This window comes from Acanthochromis polyacanthus, chromosome 5, assembly GCF_021347895.1.
Source record: "Acanthochromis polyacanthus isolate Apoly-LR-REF ecotype Palm Island chromosome 5, KAUST_Apoly_ChrSc, whole genome shotgun sequence".
Taxonomy (NCBI): Eukaryota; Metazoa; Chordata; class Actinopteri; family Pomacentridae; genus Acanthochromis; species Acanthochromis polyacanthus.
The window spans coordinates 31,432,084-31,455,766 of NC_067117.1; the positions used below are offsets into that span (position 1 = coordinate 31,432,084).

The following is a 23,683-nucleotide window of genomic DNA, read 5'->3' on the forward strand; positions in this document are numbered from 1 at the left end:
CAGATTCTTGTATATGTAGAGCTTCTTAAATGTACCAAATATTCATGAGCTCAAATCCAACAAACCGTATTGATCAATCCCAGGTGAGAACTGCATGTTAGAGCCGCTAGATATAAATGAAGCATGGAAGAAGAAATACGAGGCTAAAAATGAAGATATAATAAAGATACATGACATCTGGATATGTATATTCGTCATACATTTCCATATTTAGATCCATATAATTGTCACCATGAATATGTATGACATGATAATAAAGTACCCCATTGAAGGAGACACACATGTATAGAATTGCACTTGCATTAAAACAGGAGAGTAGTGCTACATTATTATTGCACTCTAAAGGTTATCGAGAGAAAAAAAACAGCTGTTGCACATGAAAGCTGTGAATGAACAGTGTTGCACTTTGTTGTACACAGTATGATCGTTGTAAAAACAGAACAGCACAGTTTAGTTTTCAGTTTGCTGTTGGCAGCTCTCGTGCCTCTACATTATTTATCGTAGCGGTTGGTTATTCTGTGTCTCGTTGAAAGACCTAGCTGAAGATGCCGGACCAGACTCACACAGATTATGTTTTGCAGCAGAAGCGTCAGATAGATGTGCACACAGCCATAAAAGAAAGTGTCTCCGTGAACTTTTATCATGAGCTCGAACTTCAAAGCAGCAGAAAGATGAAGGTGAAGTCAGCATCTTCCCCAAGTCAACCCATTAAGTTGTTTACCTCAGGAAACCTTGACTCAGGCCAAGAATAGGTGCAGTTTATACTGTAGCTGTTAGAGAAGAGGCTAATTCTTTTGCATTTGTTTATACAGTAGTTTAATTGAGTGTTTAGGGAATATGGTATTGTACAATGCTTTTTTTTGTCCTCCTGTTGAAATAGTCAACAGGAGGAAGCGTTCCTTGATCCTTGTTATCAAGGTCCACAGAGAATTTACTTCAGCGGGTTCAGTGGAGGGTTTTAATTGTACAAAACAACTGTAAAGGCTGTTTCAAAGTGTGTCAACAGCTCTGGGTTCAGTGTAGAAATTTAGGATATTGTGGTTTATTATTACTTTAATACTGGTTTCAGAGGAGGGGTTTACATGGCACAAAAGCCTGTTTTAAGATAAGGTAAGATAAAACTTTATTAACCCTGAAGAGAATTCTTGTTCCAGATATCACTTAGAAAAAACCATAACATAAGAAACACAGAGCAATAATATATAAGTACCATACTTTACTGAGCTAATATAAGGCTGGAATAGAACAATTAAAGATAATATATACAGAGGGGAAAATAGTATGACACACAATACTGAAATAATGAAATGAATATTGCACCTGAAAAATGAAAGTTAAAATGAAATATTGCACATTACATCAATCAAGCAATCGTTGTACGTGAAAGTGAAATATTGCACGTGTAATCAAAACATTGCAAAAAAATGAAAATTACACATTTAACAGAAATTTTCCACCGGTGACAGAAAAATGTGAAATATTGAGCATTGAATGAAATGATGCGCATGATACAGAAGCTAATATTGCACAAACTACTGAGAAAAGCAATACTGCAATTAATATTGATGGAATTGTTTCGAGGTCAATGCATTTTAAGCCGTTGCGTATACATTATTTTGCCTTTAAACAAACTCTTGCATTTGCCATTGATAGTTTCCTTTGAAGAGCTCTGACTGTTTTGCTGTTGCAGTGATGTGATTTAACCTTTAAAGACCTTTTCATCCCCGCCAGCAACTCTCCAAGCGCAATTACTGCAAGAGACAACGAGGCACTTGTTAATTCTCTTTGGCTGAGGCCTATATTAGTTTAAATTTACATTTTAGTCGTTTCAGCTCTCTGGAGCAACAGGAGATCAGTGTATTGCTCAAGGACACACAGCAGCAGGCAGATTTTAGTTTATCTTTCTTGTATCTCAGTTTCACTTTAATCCAGGAATAAGAATGGACAGAGCAGCCGCTAACCACTTTTGTCTGTGCTGTATTTTGTGTTTGTGTGTTGGGTTTGTCCTCCTCTGTCTTTGCTCGTTCTGTGTGCGTCTATCGTCTTTATGTGTGTGTGTGTTTTTGGTTAGAAGCTCTGCGGGGGGTGACCATGGTGGAGCTGGTGAAGAAAGAAGGCAGCACGCTTGGACTCACCATCTCAGGAGGAACCGACAAGGACGGGAAGCCGCGGGTGTCGAACCTACGACCCGGAGGACTGGCAGCCAGGTGGGTGAAACCGCAGAAGGAAAGAATATAATACATAAACTCACCAGCCACTTGATTAGGTACACCTGTTTACCTTGTAATTGCTCGTTAATACAAATAGCTAATCAGCCAATCACATGACTGCGTTTAGGCATGTAGTCATGTTCAAGACAACTTGCTGAAGTTCAAACCGAGCATCAGAATGGAAAAAAAAGGGGGATTTAGGTGACTTTGAACGTGGCATGGTTGTTGGTGCCAGACAGGCTGGTGTGAGTGTTTCAGAAACTGCTCATCTACTGGGATATTCACGCGCAACCATCTCTAGGGTTTACAGAGAATGATCCAAAAAAGAGAAAGTATGCGGCAGTTGTGTGGAACAAAATGTTTTGTTGTTGTGAGAGATCAGAGGAGAACAGGTATTCTGTTTGGAGATGACAGAAAAGCAACAGAAACTAAAATATCCATGATTTATACACCACTTAATCCTCATTCGGCGCTGGAGTCTATCCCAGCTGGCTTGGGGCAAAGGCAGGGGACACTCTATCACTACACATAGACAACCACACTTGTATTCACACCTATGGACAATTTAGAGTTATCAATTAACCTCAGCATGTTTTTGGACTGTGGGAGGAAGCCGGAGTACCCAAATGAATTCCACATATGCACAAGGAGAACATGTAAACTCCATGCAGAAAGATCCCAGGAAGGACGGGACACGAACTAGGGATCTTCTAGCTGCAAGGCGAAAGTGCTAATCATCAATCCACTGTGCAGCCCACTCAAATAACCAGTCATTAAAACCAAAAATTGCAGAGTACTATCTCTGAATGCACAGCACGTCCAACCTCGAAGATGATGGGCTACAGCAGCAGAAGACCACATTGGGTGCCACTTCTGTCAGCTAAGAACTGGAAACTGAGGCTACAATTGGCATAGGCTCACCAAAATTGAACAACAGATGACTGGAAAAACATTCAGATGGTCAGAATTTGGTGTGAACAGCATGAAAGTATGGATCCATCCTGCCTTGTATCAACGGTTCAGGCCGGTGATGGTGGTGTAATGGTGTGGGGGATATTTTCTTGCCACACCCCTTATTACCAACTGAGCATCGTTTAAGCCCCACAGCCTTCCTGAGTAATGTTGCTGACCATGTCCATCCCTTTTTGACCACAGTGTACCATCGTCTAATGGCTACTTCCAACAGGATAATACACAAAGTCACAAAGCTCAAGTCATGTAAAACTGGTTTCTTGAACATGACATGATGAGTTCACTGTACTCCTGTGGCCTCCACAGTCACCAGATCTCAATCCAGTAGAGCCTTTGGGATGTGGTGGAACAGGAGATCAGCATTGTGGATGTTTAGCCGACAAATCTGCAACAACTGTGTGATGCTATCATGTCAGTATGGACCGAAATATCCAAGTAATGTTTCCAAAACCTTGTTGAAAGTATGCCTTGAAAAATTGAGGCAGTTCTGAAGGCAAAATGGAGTCCAAGCTTTTACGAGTAAGGTGTACCTAATAAAGTGGCCAGTGAGTGTATGTTCACACTTTCTTGATTTTTAGTAATTACATGTTGTACAAAGGCAACCGAGATTAAAGCCATACATTCAAGCTAACGGTTTTGTTTCTTTTCTGAGCAGGAGCGACCAGCTAAATGTCGGGGACTACATCAAGTCGGTGAACGGCATCAATCTGACCAAACTGCGGCACGAAGAGATCATTAGTTTACTGAAGAATGTAGGAGAGAGAGTTCTGCTGGAGGTGGAGTATGAACTGCCGCCTACAGGTACACATAAGTTCAACTTACTTCTGAGTTATTTCATCTGAAATCGTCATAAATTATGGAATCTGTGAAATGTAGGCTTGATATATCAAATACTTCACAAGATATATAGTTATATGTTTTTAAAAACTTGCCTGTCGACCTACTTTGAACATGTCTTTTGCACATTGAAATATAAGGCTTTGATTGAGCAATAATATCTTGTGAACTTACAAGTGAAGAGTTAACAGATAACTCCGTTTTGATACATTTTCAGAAAACTTTTTTTTTATTGTTTACTTGAGATAATATCAATCAAACTGAAGTTTAGTGGATTTGACTCAGTAGAAAAATACATGACAAAATGGAGAAAAAATAAATTATTATTGTTATTATTTTATTATCTCAAGTAAAGAATAAAAAAAAGAGTTTTCTGAAAACGGAGTTACCTGTTTTTACAAGTGAACTCTTCAAATATAAAACACTGACATTTTCACAGTTATTTCTTATCATGCCATTGGTTCAGAATCTGCAATACTGGACAAGTAGGTCAAACATTATCTGAATACAGGAAAGTTGAAATATGAAAACAAATATTAAAGACATCATGAAAAGTCCCATCTTTGAGCACTCATTACCAAGAAAGTATTGCAGAATTCAATTAGTGATGTTTTCTGAACCACATGGAATTGCATGTTACAAAAATACCAAGCAAGACATATCGAATACTTTCTAATTTACTTTTACTTTTCGAGCAGGTATGGCAAGTTGTTCCAGAAAAACATAAACATTGCTATCAAGCCAAATTCAAGTAGAACAGAGTTCATGTCAGTTCTCTTAATGGCATGGCAAAAAACAGCAGAAGTTTCAGTTTTTTGTCTTTAATAGGTCCTGTGATATTGTCATCCAAATGTCACATGCTGCAATAATAAAACAAAAATTTGCTCAGAAAGTATCTAATGTATCAAGTTAAAATTTCTTTACAAGTGTTTTATACTATAAAAACATCATGCTAATCAGATGGTAGAGCAGATTTAATTTTTTTTCTGAAAATGTAATGATTTAGATGGAATGATCATCGAACCTGTTTTTATTAGTCACAAAGTTAGTGCTCCAATAAGGCCATATCCAATGTGATGTTACCACATTGTACAAAGTGGTTGGCAAACATTGTTTCTGCAACCTCTGTATACAGAAACAACATTATGATTGCAGCTGAGGAATGACCTCCACACCTACATTCTACCTCAGTAGATAGAGTACATGCTACCTCTGCATCACCACTGAACATTGGCACTGAATACAAATCATGAATCTATTGATATGACTGTATCTCCTTGCAATATGGAACCTCTACATTCATTCAAATGTTGGTACATTGGGGATCCCGATGCAGAGGGCTATAGAATAAAAACACAGAGTTATCAAATGCAGTGTGATGGAATTCAACAACGCACTGCATGATGTGAAATGTGTTTGCTACAATCTCATGAATCCCATGTCCAGACTTATGAAGACCGACCTACAGCTGAAACCAACTGGACTTCTATTTTGGGTTCTTGAAGACGTTGTACCTCTCATCCAAGAACTGAATCTAGAACTGTAGTAGCATTTTGGATGAAATGTCTTCAAGAACCCAAAAGAGAAGTTCATTTGCTTGCAACTAGAACATGGTTTATTCATACTAAAACAAGCGTTGCCCCTTCATATCAAACAGAAAAACAGGGCTCCTGTGGATGCTTCTGAAAGTCTGAGTGTGTCTTTGCACTTTATACAGGATGTAGCAGCTAGTTACAGTTTGAACTGTAGGACGGTATCCATGTGATTGTAGATATAGCATGGGATTTCTGCAGACTTTGGTACTTCCTGCTACATTTGGGCACCTTCAGTGTAAAGCATGTACACATCAAAGCACCTCCAAAGTCAGCAACTTCTTCAAGTACAACTCTTTGAAAGATGAATTATAAAGGTGTAGATGATGATCATTTGTTTTCCTAGCATATGTACAGTCTGCAGACAGCCTGCGTGGTAGCAACTTTTATGTTGCATAAAGATGTCTGCAGTAAATGTCGATAAATTTACCTTTACAGTTACCTTTATGTGCAAGAAAAAGAAATGGCCTTGATGGCTCAATGATTGTCGCTGTAATTACTTAAAAATAGTGTCATAAAATGCTGTCCAGTATTATGTTACCTGATCAGATCTATTATTAAAATGATTTTAACATATAGCCATGTTTGCTTAAAAAACAGTTAAAATGGCTAAATTGCATTCTCAAGCATGTTTAAAGGGAACATATTTTCTCCTAGATTACATTTATGATTGCATCACAATAAGTTTCCAATGCACATAAGTTTGCTTTTTATTAATTTGTTTTTCAGTAACTCCTTTTCAGCCAATCAGTCAGATATTAGATGGAAGGAGAAGCATCAAACATGTTGTGAAGGGGTCCTATTTTAACCCAAAGCATGTTAATATCCTGAACCTAGCTGTATAGTTTTGTACAAACAACCAACAGCGAGTAAAAACTAAATCTCGCTGTAAGATTAATAGTCTGCCAGGTGACATAAACCTCTTTCTTCCTGGTGAACTTCCATCTTCCAATATGGATTTTGTGTCTTTTTTTTTTGTCTTTTTTTTTAACCTGGGAGATTTTCCTACCACATCATGTTTATTCCCTCTGGGGAGAAAAAAATAGAAATACATTTTTTTTCTGGATTTGTGCATGTTTTTGACAGACAATTGGTTTATAGTTTATAGTCGATATAGCCAAAGCACCTACCTGATTTTTTTATTTTGTTTTGTTTACACAGCGCCTCATTATACTTTCATCTGACTGAAACACTCCAAGTACCCCAAATAATGTACACTGTCCATCCAAACAAAGTTGCACGCTAATATTTCATTGGACCACCTTTACCTGGCAACTTTTTTTTTGGATAGGCAGTGTATTATTATTTTTATACATATCATTTTAACACAATAGAATTGCAGGTTACTGTAACATCAGAAGACTACATACTTAATCTGGATCCAAGTTCAATTTATCATTAATATGTCGTGCTGTAACTAGATTAAAGTCATTCTGTGGACTTGTTGAAATTTCCAGAGAAGCAATAAGACTGTAGGAAACAGTTAACAGCTTCAGTATGGATTACATCTCTCTGTTTCTGTGTCTCTTTCTCTCCTCTATTCTCCATCTCCCCCTTCTCAAAGCACCAGACAGCAGCTCAGGGGTTATATCAAAGACAATCGACATCTGTTTGCACAAAGAGGGGAACAGCTTTGGTTTCGTCATGAGAGGTAACTATCAGTAGAAGAAGCCAATTACTGTAGGTTGGCAGGACCGTGTGATCACTCCTGATGCCACACTCTGCTCAAAAGGTGTCACTTAATTAAGGTACTGTTGCAGTTGCCTTGCAGAGATACAGACATTCTAAGAAATACGGAATAATATAATAAAGCTATTCATATAGCATCTTTAAAAACAGAATTTGCAAAATGTTTTGACGGACAAAGTAAAAGCAGGATATCCAGAAGGCAAAGCAACAACAGGAATACAGACAGTCAGGCTAAAAAAATAAATCATGACGAAATATTAAATTACACTGTTGGTTTTTTTGTTTGTTTTCTGGCTTCCAGTAGCTACATTGTCGATTATTATTTTGTTTGTTTTTACCAAAACTCAACAAAAGTACTCTACAGTTATATATATTTATATAGGCTAAAAAGAGTTGCACAATATTAGTAATAAATAGTTGTCATAACGGAATCTTGGTTTAGGCTAAATAAACATGGTTTTAACTGGTACGTATTTTCAGTCCACTTGTCGTTGTGGAATAAGTGACATGCCGCCTCTTTGCTTAGAATTTGATTATGTTAGCTATTTAGCTAATGGTAAAGGAATACCACAGAATAAAGAAAACCTAGTCAGAGTCCATGTTTTGCTTTTGATGGTTGTCTGAGTTTGAACTGCTGATCTGAACTGAAAGATAAATAAATAAATGGTTTGCTGTTTGTATCTTTAGCAATTACGTTTTTCAGTTGTTGTGGTTTGGCTGGAAATACAGGGTGACACAAAAAAACGGGAACTTTTTAACAATCCAGTAAAACCAAGAGTGATGGAAGAAAATTATTTTATTCATAGGAATTGAAACCTTAAAACATGCCATTTACGAAACAATGATGGAATTTTCATTTTTTAAAAATTACTTCCTGTAGATGGCGTCCTCCTGTAAGAATGCATTCTTGAAATCTGCTGTTGAGATTCCTCATTGACCGCTGCAACATCTCAGCTGGGATACTGTGAATTTCATCCTGAATTCTCTGTTTTAACTCATCCAGAGTTCTTGGTCGTGTACACTTTACTCTTGAGATAGCCCCAGGTAGATTTCAAGAATGCGTTCGTACAGGAGGACGCCATCTACAGGAAGTTATTTTTAAAAAATTAAAATTCCATCATTGTTTTGTAAATGGCATGTTTTAAGGTTTCAATTACTATGAATAAAGTATTTTTCTTCCATCACTCTTGGTTTTATTGGATTGTTAAAAAGTTCCCGTTTTTTTTGTGTCACCCTGTATTTGAAGGAGAAGCAAATTTTTTTTTTCATGAGTCCGGAAGTGAGTGTAAACATTACTTTTTCCTGCTCCTACTGCAGGTGGAACCCATGAGGACTGGCACAAGTCACGGCCCTTAGTGGTGACGTACGTCAGGCCAGGAGGCCCTGCAGACAGGTGGGACTGGATACATGCTGAAGCAAACATAAACCCAAAGATAGTGCACACACATATATGCATATACATATCTGAACCCCAGGATCTACTGGTGGGTTTGGAAGGCAACGTTGTCAGAATCACACCATTTTTGAGAGTCAGAAATCATAAAGACAGAAAGATCCATCAGATTTTCAACTTTCCAACAGTCCTTGAGCTACTCACCTGTACGGCACCGACCTTAGTCGACATGATTTGTTAAGAAATTTGACAAAAATAAACCCTTTATTCTCATCAGATTCCGCTAAATACTAAAAATTCTGTGTTTCTTGGTGCAACTTTAAAGCCATTAGTGACTCACCTGTCACCAATTATCATATGAGAAAAACTCAGGGACTTTATGGGTAAACTGGACTGAGCTGCAGGATGTACAGAAATAACACAAATTTGAAAACAAAATTAAAATGTAACTCATAAAGTATGTTTATTACGCAAATGGATCACTTTTTCCCCCAGTTTTAGAAAGAAAAAGTTAAAAAACAAATGAAAATACTCCCCACCCCCCAAATAATAGATAGATAGATAGATACTATTGTTGTTGTTACATTCATTCATATTATTACTATTTTCTTGTCTTGTGGAGGACTTTTTAAAAATATTTTTTATTTGGTTTTTATTGTTATTTGGGTTTATTGTTATTATTATTATTATTATTTTTTATTATTATTAGAGTAATAATAAATAAAGGATTTTTTTCTTTGCTATGATTTTTGGCTTTGGATGTGCTATACTTTATATGACTGTACATCAGACATCATTGAGGTCTTTCTAATTCTAGCGATGGTTGTGCTGTTTCCATAGAGGTGCAGAACTTTATATTACAGTGAAAAATGAGCCCACAGTGAAAAAGAATGTGATAGAAGCAAGCAAAACACCCTTAAACTGAGGGTTAAATATACTACTCAGATTCAACAATATTTTTGTTGCCATACAGTCACAAAAAGACATCTGAACAAAGACACAGACACACGTACTGCCAGAGCCAGAGAAAGGGATCATTTTAGACCTTTTTATAGAGTGAAAGGGGCACTGTCTTCCAAAAAAAGCGATGTCTAGGAAAAATAAAAGCCAGACGAGCGCTGGCCTCCATGAAGTATAAAATTAGAGCAGCGTAGTTGCAGTCAGGAGTGCAGGAGATTCGTCTGAGCCTTCATGTGAATAAAGCCCAAGGATAACGGTGTCGTTTCCAGTGACCGTCACTGGTATGTTGACAGTTATGTGTTACTCAGAGCTGCATGAATCACCTCATATCCCTTTAATGTTGTCATCATGTGTCTGTCTCAACCTTCATGTTCAAGTAATAATCCGTGACATTTTCGTATAAATGTCAGCTTTGCGACTGTTTAACTGATGTAACACAGCGATGATTCAACCTTCTGTAGATCCAGTACAGGATTTTTTGCATATTTACAAACCCTGAAATCCTCCTGGGAGGAATATTGTACTGCAGAGGAGAGAATGCCTTTTTAGATTTTACTTTTCTGGTTTCCAGAAAGGAAAAAGCAGAGCCATTCACACGACATCAAACTTCAAATCCTAATGAAGAGATGACAGAATCAGGTCTGATGCTCTTAAACGCAGATGTTACGTCTTCATTTCTTGCACAGCTTTTAGTGAACAGAAACCTCAGCGTGATGAACTTATGAAACCAGAAGGACATACAACACTTATTTCTAATTAATGAAAGAAAAAAAAAACAAATTTTGAACTAAAAGCTGCTTCCTGCCCTCAGACGAGGAACCTTGCTGTGTCACGAAATGCAATAAATAATGCAGCTTGAAAAACAAAAGGCTGCATAATGTTGTGTTTCTGTGCTCAGATGGTGAGTTAAAATTTAAACTATTGGCACAGTTTTATTTAAATTAGTAGTGCAGCCAGATGAGGTTTAGATCAGCGAAGAACTGCCTGTAAGATAAATGAATTTCTTATCCAGCCCACTTTAAGATGTTCTCCCTTATAGAAACTTTCATTTTTATTGGCACAAAAATCATACACTTATAAGTATTCACAACTCTTGAAAGTTTTCACCTTTTTTTTGCTTTTAAACATTGACTCATGGTCAATTTAATCTGGCTTTTTAGACAAGAATTAAACAAAAAAAAACCTTTAATGTCAAAGTGAAAACATTTCTACTAACTAATGTTAATTAATTACAAATATCAAATGCAAAATAACTGATTGCATAAGTCTGCATGCCCTTCAAGTCAGCATTTAGTGGACTGAGCAAGTGTTGATAGGTCTGTTAGCATTGCACATCTGGGCACTGTAATTTTAACCCATTTTACCCCCTTTGCAGAACAGCAAGTCCAGCCACAGTTCTTCATTTGGACTGAGGTCTGATTTCTGACTTGATCACTCAAGAATATTTTGCAATTTGACAAGAAAGAGTCTTTATTTGTAAATTCTGTTTTTTTAAATAGCCAAAATGAAGTGCCCTTATTTCAGTGTTGAAGAGCAATAAAGGTTTAAAGCTTTCAGCTGTTGTCAAATTGTGCAGGTTCTGCTTAGTTTAATGCAAAACCCCCACCCAGACATGTTGGTGTGCACCACAGTCTGATGATCCTTGAGATCCTTGGCATGTCAAAATAGCAAAATACCTCAACCTTGGCTTGCCATACTTGCTATACATCAAATTCTACTGGTGTCAGAGGCCTCAAAAGTTGGTGAAATGTCAACCAAAGACTGTATTTTTAGTAGGAATTGTGAATGCATCCATGTATTAACACTTGCAGGAACTTTCTGGGACCTCACTTCACCATTTTGACATGTCTAAATAGCCAAAACTGCAACCTTGGCTTGTCATACTTGACACACATCAAATTCTGCTGGTGTTAGAGGTCCCAAAAGGTGGTAGAATGTCAACTAAAGACTGTATTTTTAGTAGGAAACATGGATACATCCACATTTTTCAAAATACAGGAACTTTTTAGGACTTCATTTCATTATTTTGACATGTCAAAATGCCAAAAAACTGCAACTTTGGTTTGTCATACTTGCCACACATTAAATTTTACTGACGGTAAAGGCCTCAAAAGTTGGTGAAATGTCAACCAAAGACTGTATTTTTAGTAGGGAACATGGATGCATTCATATATTTCTAAATACAGGAACTTTCTAGGACTTCATTTCACCATTTTGCCATGTCAGAACACCAAAGAACTGCAACCTCGGCTTGCCATACTTTGCCACACATCAAATTCTACTGATGTTGAAGGCCTCAGAAGTTTGTAAAATGTCTGCCAATGACTGTATTTTTAGTAGGAAACATGGATGTATCCATGTGTTTACACTTACAGAAGCTTTCTGGAACCCAAGTTCACCATTTTGACATGTCAGAATAGCAAAAAAAAACCTGAAACCTTGGCTTGCCGTACTTGCTACACATCAAATTGTACTGATGGTGGAGGCTTTAAAAATTGGCGAAATATCAACCAAAGTGTATATTTAGTGGGAAATGAGGATACATCCATATGTTTACACTTACAGGAACTTTCTAGGGCCTCAGTACCACCCTCATTTGAAAATTCTGCACTTATTTAGATCTGCTGGAAACAATTCTGTCTGTGTCCTCACCAATCCAGGTTTGATTGTGAAAAATGCTTTCTTGAAACGACTTGAAATAGAGCTGGCTGCATAAATCACAGGCAGACAAGTGATGAATAAAAGGAAAAATATGAGTGGACGTAGATAGAAAATATCAAAAAAGTAGGAGTATGGCTTTTAGTCACATGTTCATCTAAGTGAATACTAGTGGGAGATTTTAAAGCATTGTACTGTCCACCATGATGATTAAAACACCAAATACATAAATAAGAACGACACACCTATGGCACGGAGCACTGAAGCCCTCCTAGAGGTTTGTGGTAAAGCAGCACCTGACTCAGACACTTTGAGTTAGTTTTTTTTTCTTTAATTTGGCACCCATCAGTATTAGCATGACACAAATCTCGCAGCTTAAAAAGCAGCTTGACTCATCTGTTCCTACGCTGCTGCTGCAGCTCAGTCAGGAAAAGAGCGAGTAACCCTCCTCTCTGATCACCGAGCAGCTTCAATCACTTTAGAACTGTAGGATGCTATTTTTACTCTGCTAGCACCTATCTGTGTGAGGATTGCATGCAGAAATAAATCAGGGCAGATGCAGAATCACTGCATGAAAGTAGCTAATGTGTCACATTTCTACCGATCGAGCGATTTCACGCTTCTCTGACACCATCTTTAGGGCTGGTGAAAGGGCCCTTTCACTATAATCTGGTGTACATTTGTCAAAACTGATTGCAGATCTACCAGAACTATCAGTTTATATTAGCCATGGCTTTAGCCCACACAAATAGATGTCTTCATTTTCAAGGAAATGAGCACACATCGCAAATTAGATTTTTCTTTATGAAGTTATTTTAGATAAACCCATGAGTTCATACACAGATTGAATAAACCTCCACAGGTTCACAGACAGAGTTGACAGACCGGCACAAAGATTAAAGATTAAATTCTTCCTATTGAGTTATTTCGCCCCGAAGCTCATCTAACACCATTCTAAAGAAAATCATCTCCAAAATGTGGGTCAGTCCAGGGGAAACGAATGAGATATTCATGCTGCTTTATATCCCATTTAAATGCCAATTGGAGAAAACTTAATCCACAGCACCATACAGTCCCAGGAGTGCCTACATTTTTAGCATTACCCACTGGGAATTACAGCGCCGACTCTCAAAGTGTTAGAGAGCTGTGGTGTTTTATGCAGGACCGCAAAGAAACTGTTTTCACTGCATCATCAGAAACAGACCGAGAGATGCTGCAGGCGAAATGTCAGTGAAGTCCTTAAGAGTGGTTGTTTCAAGCAAAAATTTATGTTAGAGCTGACTTTAAAGGGAAAATCCACACTGAAACACTGTTTAAACCCACAGCCGGCTGTAGGTGTGGTTCCTTTTTTTTTAGTTTTTCTTTCCTCTTTGTGTGAAAAATTTGTCAAATTTAAATAATGCCAGGTTTTGAATCTCAGAGTTTGAGCACACGTCAAGCCTCCACGATTCAAAAAATTTTGTAACTTCATAAAATACTGTGATCGTGTAACCTAATTCCTGCTGTAATAAAGCCTTTTGGTCTCAGCTCAGCTTGCATCATGTTGTTGAAAAGCTTCAGGGCTATCAGCGTCACATTTTGAAACTTCTGGCTGTGATGATGACAGCTCTGAATTACTCACACACTCTGGCACGGTGCATAAAGCATCTATCAGCTCTCTAATGCAGCTCCTCTGCATTGAAAATTCAAAATGCTGCATATCCATTTTTGTGGAAAATAAATAATTGCCTGAATCGGGCTATTGAATGCCTCTAAAAACACTGAGCGGTCCTGTGTGTAATGGTGTTTTTTGTTGGGCAAAACCAGATCGGCATATTGAATATTCAAAAGCACAGCAGTGTAACCTGACATCTCAGTGCTATTTCCGCAGTGCGTCCTCAATTGGAAATTAAGGTGAAATAATTCTCCAACTGATGAGAGGAGAGAATAAAGCGGGAGGATGAGATCACAAGACAGAATTGTGGAATTGGGAGAAGAAAGAGGCTTGGATCCCGTTAGGCAGAAAAGAAACGACTAAGATGAAGAGATAGGATGAAGCCTGAGTGTAACGATTAAAGAAAGACAAGGAAGTTAACAGAGAAGTTTTGTCATCTGTGATTATTTTTCACATTTTTTAAAGTAAAGTATACATTTTACATGTCTGCTTTTTCAACTTTTGCCTAATCATGCAAACAAAGCATGTCTGAACCTCAGAGACTGAGCTTAGGAAGTAGAGGAAGGGATGGAAATACGTGATGTTGTGGCAATTTCATATGTTTTCAGACAAGGGAATTTTTGTATTTTCACCTTTAAAAAACAGATTTACTAATCAATTTTAAACCTTCAACATCTCCAGAAATATAACTCCCGCAGTCATGAATTTGCTTAGGGTCCAGGCAGAATAATTTCCAGCGGATCCAAAGATTGAATGGCGCCTTTGGAACATTCGATAAGCCAAAATACGCCTCTTGTGTTGTTAAATTTCAACATTGAGATACCACAGAAGTAGCTTGTAACTTTGCACATTTAATAACAACACAAAAATTCCTATGTAAACTAGTTTTTATGGTCCTACAAATGAGTCAACGTCACCATTTTGGCTTGTCAAAATAGCAAACTACCTCAACCTTGGCTTGTCACACATCGAATTTTACTGATGGTAAAGGCCTCAAAAGTTGGTTAAATATCAACCAAAGACTTTATTTTTAGTAGGAAACATGGGCGCATCCAGATTTTTACACTTAGATGAACTTTCTGAGGCCTTAGTTTACCATTTTGACATGTCAAAATAGCAAAAAATAACCTGTAAGACTGGCTTGTCATACTTGCAACACATCAAATTCAACTGTTGTTAGAGGCCTCAAAAGTTGGTGAAATGTCAACTAAAGACTATTTTTAGTAAGAAACATGGCTACTTCCATATATTTCCAAAAACAGGAACTTTGTAGGACTTTATTTCACCATTTTGACATGTCAAAATACCAAAAAACTGCAACCTGGTAAGTTGGTAAAATTTCTACTAATGGCCGTATTTTTAGTAGGAAACATGATACATCCATATGTTTACACTTATAAGAGTTTTCACCCTCATTTGAAAATTTTGACTTGTTCAAATCTGCTTTAAACAATTCTGTCTGTGTCCTTACCAAACTTCATGGCTGTAGGAGTTTGTTACTGCAGATATTAAACATGAAACATGGCTTCTCAGTTAAGACCTTTTTTTGAAGGGTAAAAATGTATTTAAAAAATGAATATTTTACACAAAAAAAGTTGGTTTTGCGTACCACATAACAAATAAGTAAGGTTGAAACAACACTGCAGCAACACCTGACATGGACTGATTTAGAAGAGAATGAACTCATGAGCTGTAAGAGAAGATGCTAAATGAGGTGATGTAGGAGAGAAGTAAAAGGTAAATACTAATACTCAATTCCAGCTTTGTCTTCTACAGTCAGTGTATTTTATAGTCTAAAGTTCTTTTTTGTGTGTGTGTTTAGAGAGGGCACGCTGCGTCCCGGCGATCGTCTCCTCAGTGTGGACGGCGTTCCTCTGCACAACGCCAACCACAGCGACGCCCTCAGTGTGCTGGCTCAGTGCGGACAGGAAGCTTTGTTCCAGATAGAGTATGACGTCACCATCATGGGTGAGTGAGAACGCACACACAGAGCCACACTCGGACAAGAATTCAATCTTGCAGCGAAACTTCTTTTCTTAAATGCCAGCGAAATTAAAAATTGGTTTGTTGTGTTTATTTTTTGCTGATGTGCTGGCATTTTCTGCCGCCTCAGGCTAAGCTCTCTGCTTTTTTTTCTGTTCTATGTAAGAACTGCTCATTTTATTTCAACCAGAAAGCACTGAAAAGAACCCCCCCTGGTTATCACATCTGGTGGTTTATACTTTCAAGGACGTTCATGCCTTGAGTTTCTCTGCCGGGCTACTTTTATGTATTAGCGGAACAGATATTAAAAGGTACTCTCGCTGTGTTATTGTCGGTGCATCTGCACACTGTGAGCATCAAATGAAAGCACTTTTTTTCCTCAAAACAGACACAGTGACGAATGCCTCGGGTCCGTTGTTAGTGGAAATTGCCAAATCACCGGGAGCGACGCTGGGCATCACGCTGACATCGGCCAGCCATCGAAACAAACAGGTCATTGTCATCGACCGGGTTAAACCTGGCAGCGTGGTGGACAGGTACGTACAAACACACTCTCAGCTGGATTTACTCCATTAAATCTCTGTCCATCTGCCAATCCAAGGACAAAAGAAGCTCTGAGTAGATAAAAGTGGTTGCTTTCGATTATTACCATCTGGTCAGAGCTACAGTGCAGTTGGGAAAGCAGCAGTGAGTCGTTTGAGTAGATTTTTGGTGCACATGCAACTATTTAACATATGCAGTGAATTGGACACAGTATAGCACAAGAAGACCGATTGTGCTTGAAATCGGGTAGATAATGCTGGAACTGCAGGAAATTAAGGACAAAGTCATCAGTCAGACATTTTGGGTGACTGTGAATGTGAGGTTTACCTTCATAAAACTGTCCTGATAGCCCTGATGGAATTAAGGAGTCATCCAGAGAAGCTCCAACACAAATAGTTCCACCGTGTAAACTTGGAATCTGTGTGTAACAGCTTACCTGTCAGATGTATTGAACACCAGAGTGCACCATTCACAGTCGGACCTTGCTTTACTGAAGTTATCGCTGCTGTGCCACATGTGCTCATCACTCTCAGCTTAAAGAGCCACTTAACATTTCTGCTGCCGTGCAGTGCTGCAGGTATTTATTAAAGGGAAGAATCTGATGCGCAGCCAGCTGTGGGAAGCAAACAAGACAGCAGCAGGTCTGCTAATGTTTCTGCAAAATCCCAGTTTACATTCAGTGTCACTTCAGAAACATTACTGTAAGATTCGACAGGAACCAGGCACATTTCCCGGTAGGTCAGTAGCTGTATTTTGAGTGAAATGACTGACATCTGTGGGTGATTCAGCCCTACCTGGACTGGATTTTGAAGGACCCAAAACAGCCGATGAACCCAGGAGACATCAGCAATGATGTGTTCAGGTGCATCAACATGACGTCCTGTAGAAAGGAGAAAAATGACAGTAGGTCCGTTGATGCTCCTCAGACAACTGGGAATAATGATGAAGGACGGTGGAAGAATTACAACCAAAAATATGGCATGAAAATGACCAAGAAAATGGCATGTCTGAATACCCTAAAGAAAACACAAGCTGTCATGATTTGGTGTGTTTTTTATGCCTCTAGCCCACTAACATAAATGTCTTTCACTTTTCAAATCCGCTTTGAGAGCTGGACCTGAATTGTTTATCCCTTTTTGTATGTTTTTGGTCATTATTTTTTTAATCTTCCTTTATGACATACTGTATGTTAAAAAAGGTGTAATAGATGGAAGGGAAACATGATGGAAGCTGATTTCATGTATGAAGAGCCTTTTGAACTCCTGCAGCTTTCTTTCAAATGAATTTATGTGCAGAAATGTTAAGAGAAGCTCCACTCACAGTAAAAAGTAACATTCAGGTCTACAGTGCATCCATTGGATATATAAACTGATCAGACATAACATTATGACCACTGACAGGAAAAGTGATGAACACTCATTATCTTTTTATCGTAGCACCTGTTAGTGGGTTGGATATACTGTCAAAGTTGATGTGTTAGAAGCAGGAAAAACGGGCAAGCATAAGAGAATCTCCAAAACTGCAGCTCTTGTGGGGTGTTTCTGGTCTGCAGTGGTCAGTATCTGTCAAAAGTGGTCCAAGGAAGGAACAGTGGTGAACCGGTGACAGGGTCATGGGCGGGCAAGGCTCATTGATGCATGCAGGGAGTGAAGGCTCCAATCCAACAGATGAACTACTGTTCATCAAATTGTTGACAAAGTTTATGTTGGTTCTGATAGAAAGGTGTCAGAATACGCAGTGCATCGCAGTTTGTTGCGTATGGGGCTACATAGGTGCAGACCAGTCAGGGTGCTCATGCTGACCTTTGTGCAGCACTGATGTACCAACAATGGACATGTGAGCATCAGAACTGGGCCAAGTAGCAATGGAAGAAAGTGGCCTGGTCATGTCTTCTGTAACATCACGTGGATGGTCGAGTGTCCGTGGGCGCTTACCTGGGGAACACACGGCACCAGGAGGCATTATGGGAAGAAGGCAAACTGGCGGAGGCGGTGTGATGCTTTGGGCAATGCTCTGCTGGGAAACCTTGGGTCCTGCCATCCATGTGGCTGTTACTTTGACACGTACCACCTACCTAAGCATTGTTGCAGACCATGTACACCCTTTCATGGAAACAGTGTTCCCTGATGGCTGTGGCTTCTTTCAGCAGGATAGTGGACTGTGCTACAAAGCAGAAATGGTTCAGGAATGGTCTGAGGAGCACAACTGACAGTTTGAGGTGTTCACTTGGCCTCAAAATTCCCCAAATCTCAATCCAACTGGGCATCTGTGGGATGTGCTGGACAAACAAGTCCGATTCATGGAGGCCCCACCTTGCAACTTCCAGGACTGAAAGAATCTGCTGCTGACATCTTGGTGAAAGATACCACAGCACAGCTTCGGGGGTCTAGTGAAGTCCATGTGGAGTCTGATTTGGCAGCAAAAGGATGGCCAACACAATATTAAGCAAGCAGTCATAATGTTATGCCTGATCAGTGTATCTCTTGTAATGTGCAACATTCTGCCCCTCCATTTGATACTCCGTATTAAATTTTTGTCTGCTAGATTAGCTTTGAGGACAAGAAACAGGCTCAGCTCTGAATGACCATTGCAGAATCAATGGTGGCCTCAAAGACCTTCAAGATTGTCTCAAAACTTTAGCTATGCTCACTGTTACTTTATGCATGCCAGAAAAGGGTATAATTAGGATACCACATACTACAAATGGAAATAAATAACAGTTGACAGATCTATTCATAAAGTTCAGAAAAGCATAATGTATTTGATTTGTAGGGAACAGACTGGTGTTTTTCTTATCAGTACAGCCAGTTTTTGTAGAAGAATCTCAGACTTCATTGATTCTCCTCCCACCTCTGAATCCAGCCCCACACTGTAGGATTACAAACATACAGCGGTTGCATTTATGTACAGTATATCGCGCCTATACAAGAAACACATTCACACAGACGAACACACGTCGGCTGTGTCCAAAACTAACACAGATAGTAGGAGACAGGATTTTGCCCCCGAGCCTCAGTCTGGCTCTAAAATATACATGAAGCACTTGAACTCTGCGTCAGCGCTGTAACAAGAACTAAAATAACTTCAGTCAACAGAACAGGTTGACAGTGGAGGGCTACGCTCTGCCACTACTCATTCCCACACAGCTTCAAATTCTTTTCTTTTTTAAATCTGAAGCCAGCTGAAGAGCAGAGATGTCAGGCTGACCAGCTCTGCAGCATGCTAATGTGAGCCAATCTGAGCTAAGAATAACATCAAGAAGGTATTTCTGAAAAATGTGTTGCACTGTATTTGTTTTCCCTGTACGGTTCGATGATAACATCCTTTCTTTGTTGTCCCTTTCTGCCTGATGCACCAGATGTGGAGCGTTGCATGGTGGGGATCACCTGCTGTCCATAGATGGGACGTCGACAGAACACTGCACAGTCCTGGAGGCGACACAGCTACTAGCAAGCACAACAGAACTAGTCAAATTAGAAATACTCCCCTCACATCAAACAAGGCTAACTGGGAAACAGCATGACACAGGTGGGTGTGTTAAATCAGTTCTTAGTGTGTGGCTTCAGAAAGTATAATATTCGGTGCTGTTGTGCAGTTTTACGCCCTGTTTTTCTTGCACGTTCTTGCATTTGCATGTGGTGTCAACAGGTTCAGCATCCTGACATTGTGAAAAGTCAGCATTAGCAGCTCGTATCAGACTGAACGCTCCACTTTGTCCCGCTGCACCGTCATTACTTATGCTACAGCTTCATTAAGTCAACTGTAATCAAAACATTGTCGCAGTTATATCGACCACAGCGTTTGGGAAACTGGGAATAAAGCCACAGCTAATTACTAGTGGAAAGGAAGAGCAACAGCATGCATTAGTCCATCTATTATCATCATCTTGCAACACCCTTCATTATTTCATGATGCTGTGATCATTTCTTGATTGCATTTGTGGTTCTTTTTATGCCTCTGAACTGTCAGCAGATGTAGCCACAGGCGCTTTTGAGTAAATGTGATATTTAAGGAATGTCTTAGGGGAGTTTCTTCAAATTTTGCACAAGCATTCACTTAGAATTTGGTGGTCAAAGGTCACCGTGAGCTCACATTTTTGACCATTAATCAAGAAGTCCAAGTGTGACAAAATTTCACACAAATGTCTAAAAGGATAAAAGGATGAGGTGATGACACTTCACATCTGAAAGGTCAAAACTCAGCTTCACTGTGACAACATTATGATCTGCAAAAGCGCTTTTCTGGCCATTAATCAGCACCATAAGTCAGGAACAAGAGCTCTGACCAGATTTCACCTTTGGTGCGATAATGAATTAGGTAGATACATCCACTGCTGTTCAAAAGTTTGGGGTCACATAGAGATGTCCTTATTTTTTAAAGAAAAAAAAAATTTTTTCAATGAAGATAACATTAAATAAATCAGAAATCCAGTCGAGACATTGCTAATGTGGTACATGAGTATTCTAGCTGGAAATGGCTGATTTCTAATGGAATATCTACATAGAGGTAAAGAGGAACATTTTAGCACACGAATAAAAGATTGAGTTTTCATGGAAAACATGAAATTGCCTGAGTGAGCCCAAACTTTTGAATGGTAGTGTAAATAGATAACTCATTGGTCCTTTGCGGGAGATTTCTTTGTCACAGCATCTACAATCACACTCAAAAACCCACATCTAACATCCATCCATTCTCTATACACCGCTTTATCCTCACTGGGTGGGGGGGTGGGTGGGGGGGTGGGGGATTTAGAGTACGGGAAATTTAGAGTTATCAATTAACCTCAGCATATTTTTGGACTGTGGGAGGAAGCCGGAGTGCCCAGAGAAAACCCACGCATGCACAGGGAGAACATGCAAACTCCATGCAGAAAGATCCCAGGCCCAGAACGGGATTTGAACCGGGGATCTTCTTGCTGCAAGGCAAAAGTGCTAACCACTACTCCACTGTGCAGCCCCACATCTAACAGTGAACACAAAATATTTCCAAATCAACAACCTTTCCACAGAGGTACTAAAATATGCTACAGGCTTAGAGTGAAGTAATAAAATATTAGTAATATGCAACGTGTAGTGTAGAAAACAGAGTGGCCAGCATTGTAGAAATCTACAATGTCAATAATGCCTGTGCAAACTCACTTGCATATCAGAATCAGAATCACTTTATGCTTCCCCGAAGGGAAATTCAGTTGTCAGGGTTCTTATCTGTTTAATTTTGAATTGAATAGCCTGACTGCTGATGGCAAGAAAGATTTCCTAAATCTTTCGGTTTTGCTGCGCAGGGATAGGAGCCGTCCACTGATGTTTCGTTGTTCTTTGAGGCAGATGTGAAGTGGATGATCCATGTTTGTCAGAATGGCCTCCATCTTGGTCAGTGCCCATCTCTCCACCTCATCCTCCAATGTGTTCATTGTGATTCCAACCACAGAGCCAGCTTTTTTAATCAGTTTGTTCAGACGCCTTGCATCCTTCTGTTTTATGCTGCCTCCCCAGCAGACTGCAGCATAAAACAGGACACTTGCTACCACAGACTGATATATATATATATATATATATATATATAGATAGATATAGATATAGATAGATAGATATAGATATAGGAACACCATGTAACTCAGTCTCAGCAGATCTCTGATTAATGAATCTTACGACCTAAACTCATTCAATGCTCTCTGCTTTCCCACATGGAACTGCTCTAGTGACTGCATCCACTCACAAAAGTATTTAACAGTAAGAGGCTACACTTGGTTGCCCAATCAAGTACTAAAGTTAAGCTACAGTACTTGAAATGTCTACCTGAAGGTTAACTACACGTATTTTAGAAGACATGAGTGTAGACAGCAACTTGAAGCAACTGGTGAAGGTACACAAACTATTTGACACTTTGATTTATATATTCATTGCTTATTTCCATCAGTATATTTACATTCATATAATATAATATCATACTCAGTTTTTTTTTGTTTGTTTGTCTTAATAAAGGAAGACGGGCAATGTTTAACTGATGCCACATTCTTTGTTTGCATTCGCTATCACACAGTTTGCTTAATGGGAGAGCACCGTTTGCAGCAAGGATGTATTTTGACTAATAATGTTAATAATCTGCAGCATTACTAATTTATAATTAATCAATTGCTGACTCAAAGTTAACACAGTGGATACATACCCTGTGCTGATCCTGCTTTAGTCAATAGACATATGATGTGAACTTTAAAGGCAGCTCTGTTACATATCCATCAAGATATAGGAGAGATCTCAGACTCAATCTCACCAGGCCTCTAACAAATAGTGGCCAATAAGCATCACAGAAGTCTTTGTCATGGTGGCCCCTTCACTAGCTAAACTCACACAATGCTCTTTGCCTCCCGACATGGAACTGGGCGTAGTCCAAGTGACTGCCTCCTCTGTTCACTACAATATTAAACAGGAAGAGGCTCCACCTGGTTGCTCAATCAGGTACTACAGTTAAGCTACAATACTTGAAATGCATAATATGTAAAAAAAATAAAAATAAATAAAAAAGCTTGATTGAGGCAGCTCTACCTGAAGGTCTGAACTACACATATTTTAGAAGACATGGGTGTAGACAGTGACTTGATTGACTGGTGAAGGTACACAAACACAAACTGGTAATTATAAATTACAATAATATATTGTGTATCTCTAGTATCACACATATGTATCAGAAATTATGCAGTTTATACATAATATAACATCAAAAGCTTGTCAACTCTGAGTAAGTTGTGGGGTACTTCTATAATTATATTCACAGATGCAGCCACTTTAATCTGACATGCGTGTCTCTTAACCCCTCAGATAAAAGCTAAGGAATATCCCCCACAGGATATACTCAATTTATTCAGTTTTTCAGTTGGTTTAATATGCTTTTTGGACATGAACATTAGCTGAACTATATTGCCAAAACATCAACGATGATGCAATTGGAAAAAGAGAGAGGGGAAGACAATTTATGAAGTGAAATAAACAAATTGAATAAGATGGTGACTATGATGATAGTAAAATAAAATTATTAAAAAAGAACAGAATAAAAAAAATAGTTTGAGTCTGAATTAATTGAATCAACTCAAATAAATAAGCAATCATCATGGCATAAATATAAAAAAGTATTAATACAAACAGATTATTCTCTTGTGTCTGCAGGACTGTTAACCAGATGGTTTGTGTTATGTGGT

General features: G+C 38.8%; 1 protein-coding gene across 14 annotated transcripts in view; it reads left to right on the top strand.

Annotated features, from left to right (window-relative positions):
* grip2b (glutamate receptor interacting protein 2b) overlaps nt 1-23,683 on the top strand; it is a 390,622-nt gene that overhangs the window by 311,735 nt on the left and 55,204 nt on the right. For 5 of the 14 annotated variants that reach the window (XM_051948471.1, XM_051948462.1, XM_051948470.1 and 2 more), the window contains exons 3-9: nt 2,072-2,207; nt 3,838-3,983; nt 7,176-7,261; nt 8,614-8,693; nt 15,788-15,933; nt 16,337-16,484; nt 19,850-20,019. In XM_051948471.1, the coding sequence (XP_051804431.1) occupies nt 2,072-2,207; nt 3,838-3,983; nt 7,176-7,261; nt 8,614-8,693; nt 15,788-15,933; nt 16,337-16,484; nt 19,850-20,019 (912 nt within the window). Of the gene's footprint in view, nt 1-2,071; nt 2,208-3,837; nt 3,984-7,175; nt 7,263-8,613; nt 8,694-15,787; nt 15,934-16,336; nt 16,485-19,849; nt 20,020-23,683 lie in introns of all 14 variants that reach the window. The other 9 variants (XM_051948473.1, XM_051948464.1, XM_051948472.1 and 6 more) reach the window with 5 other exon arrangements.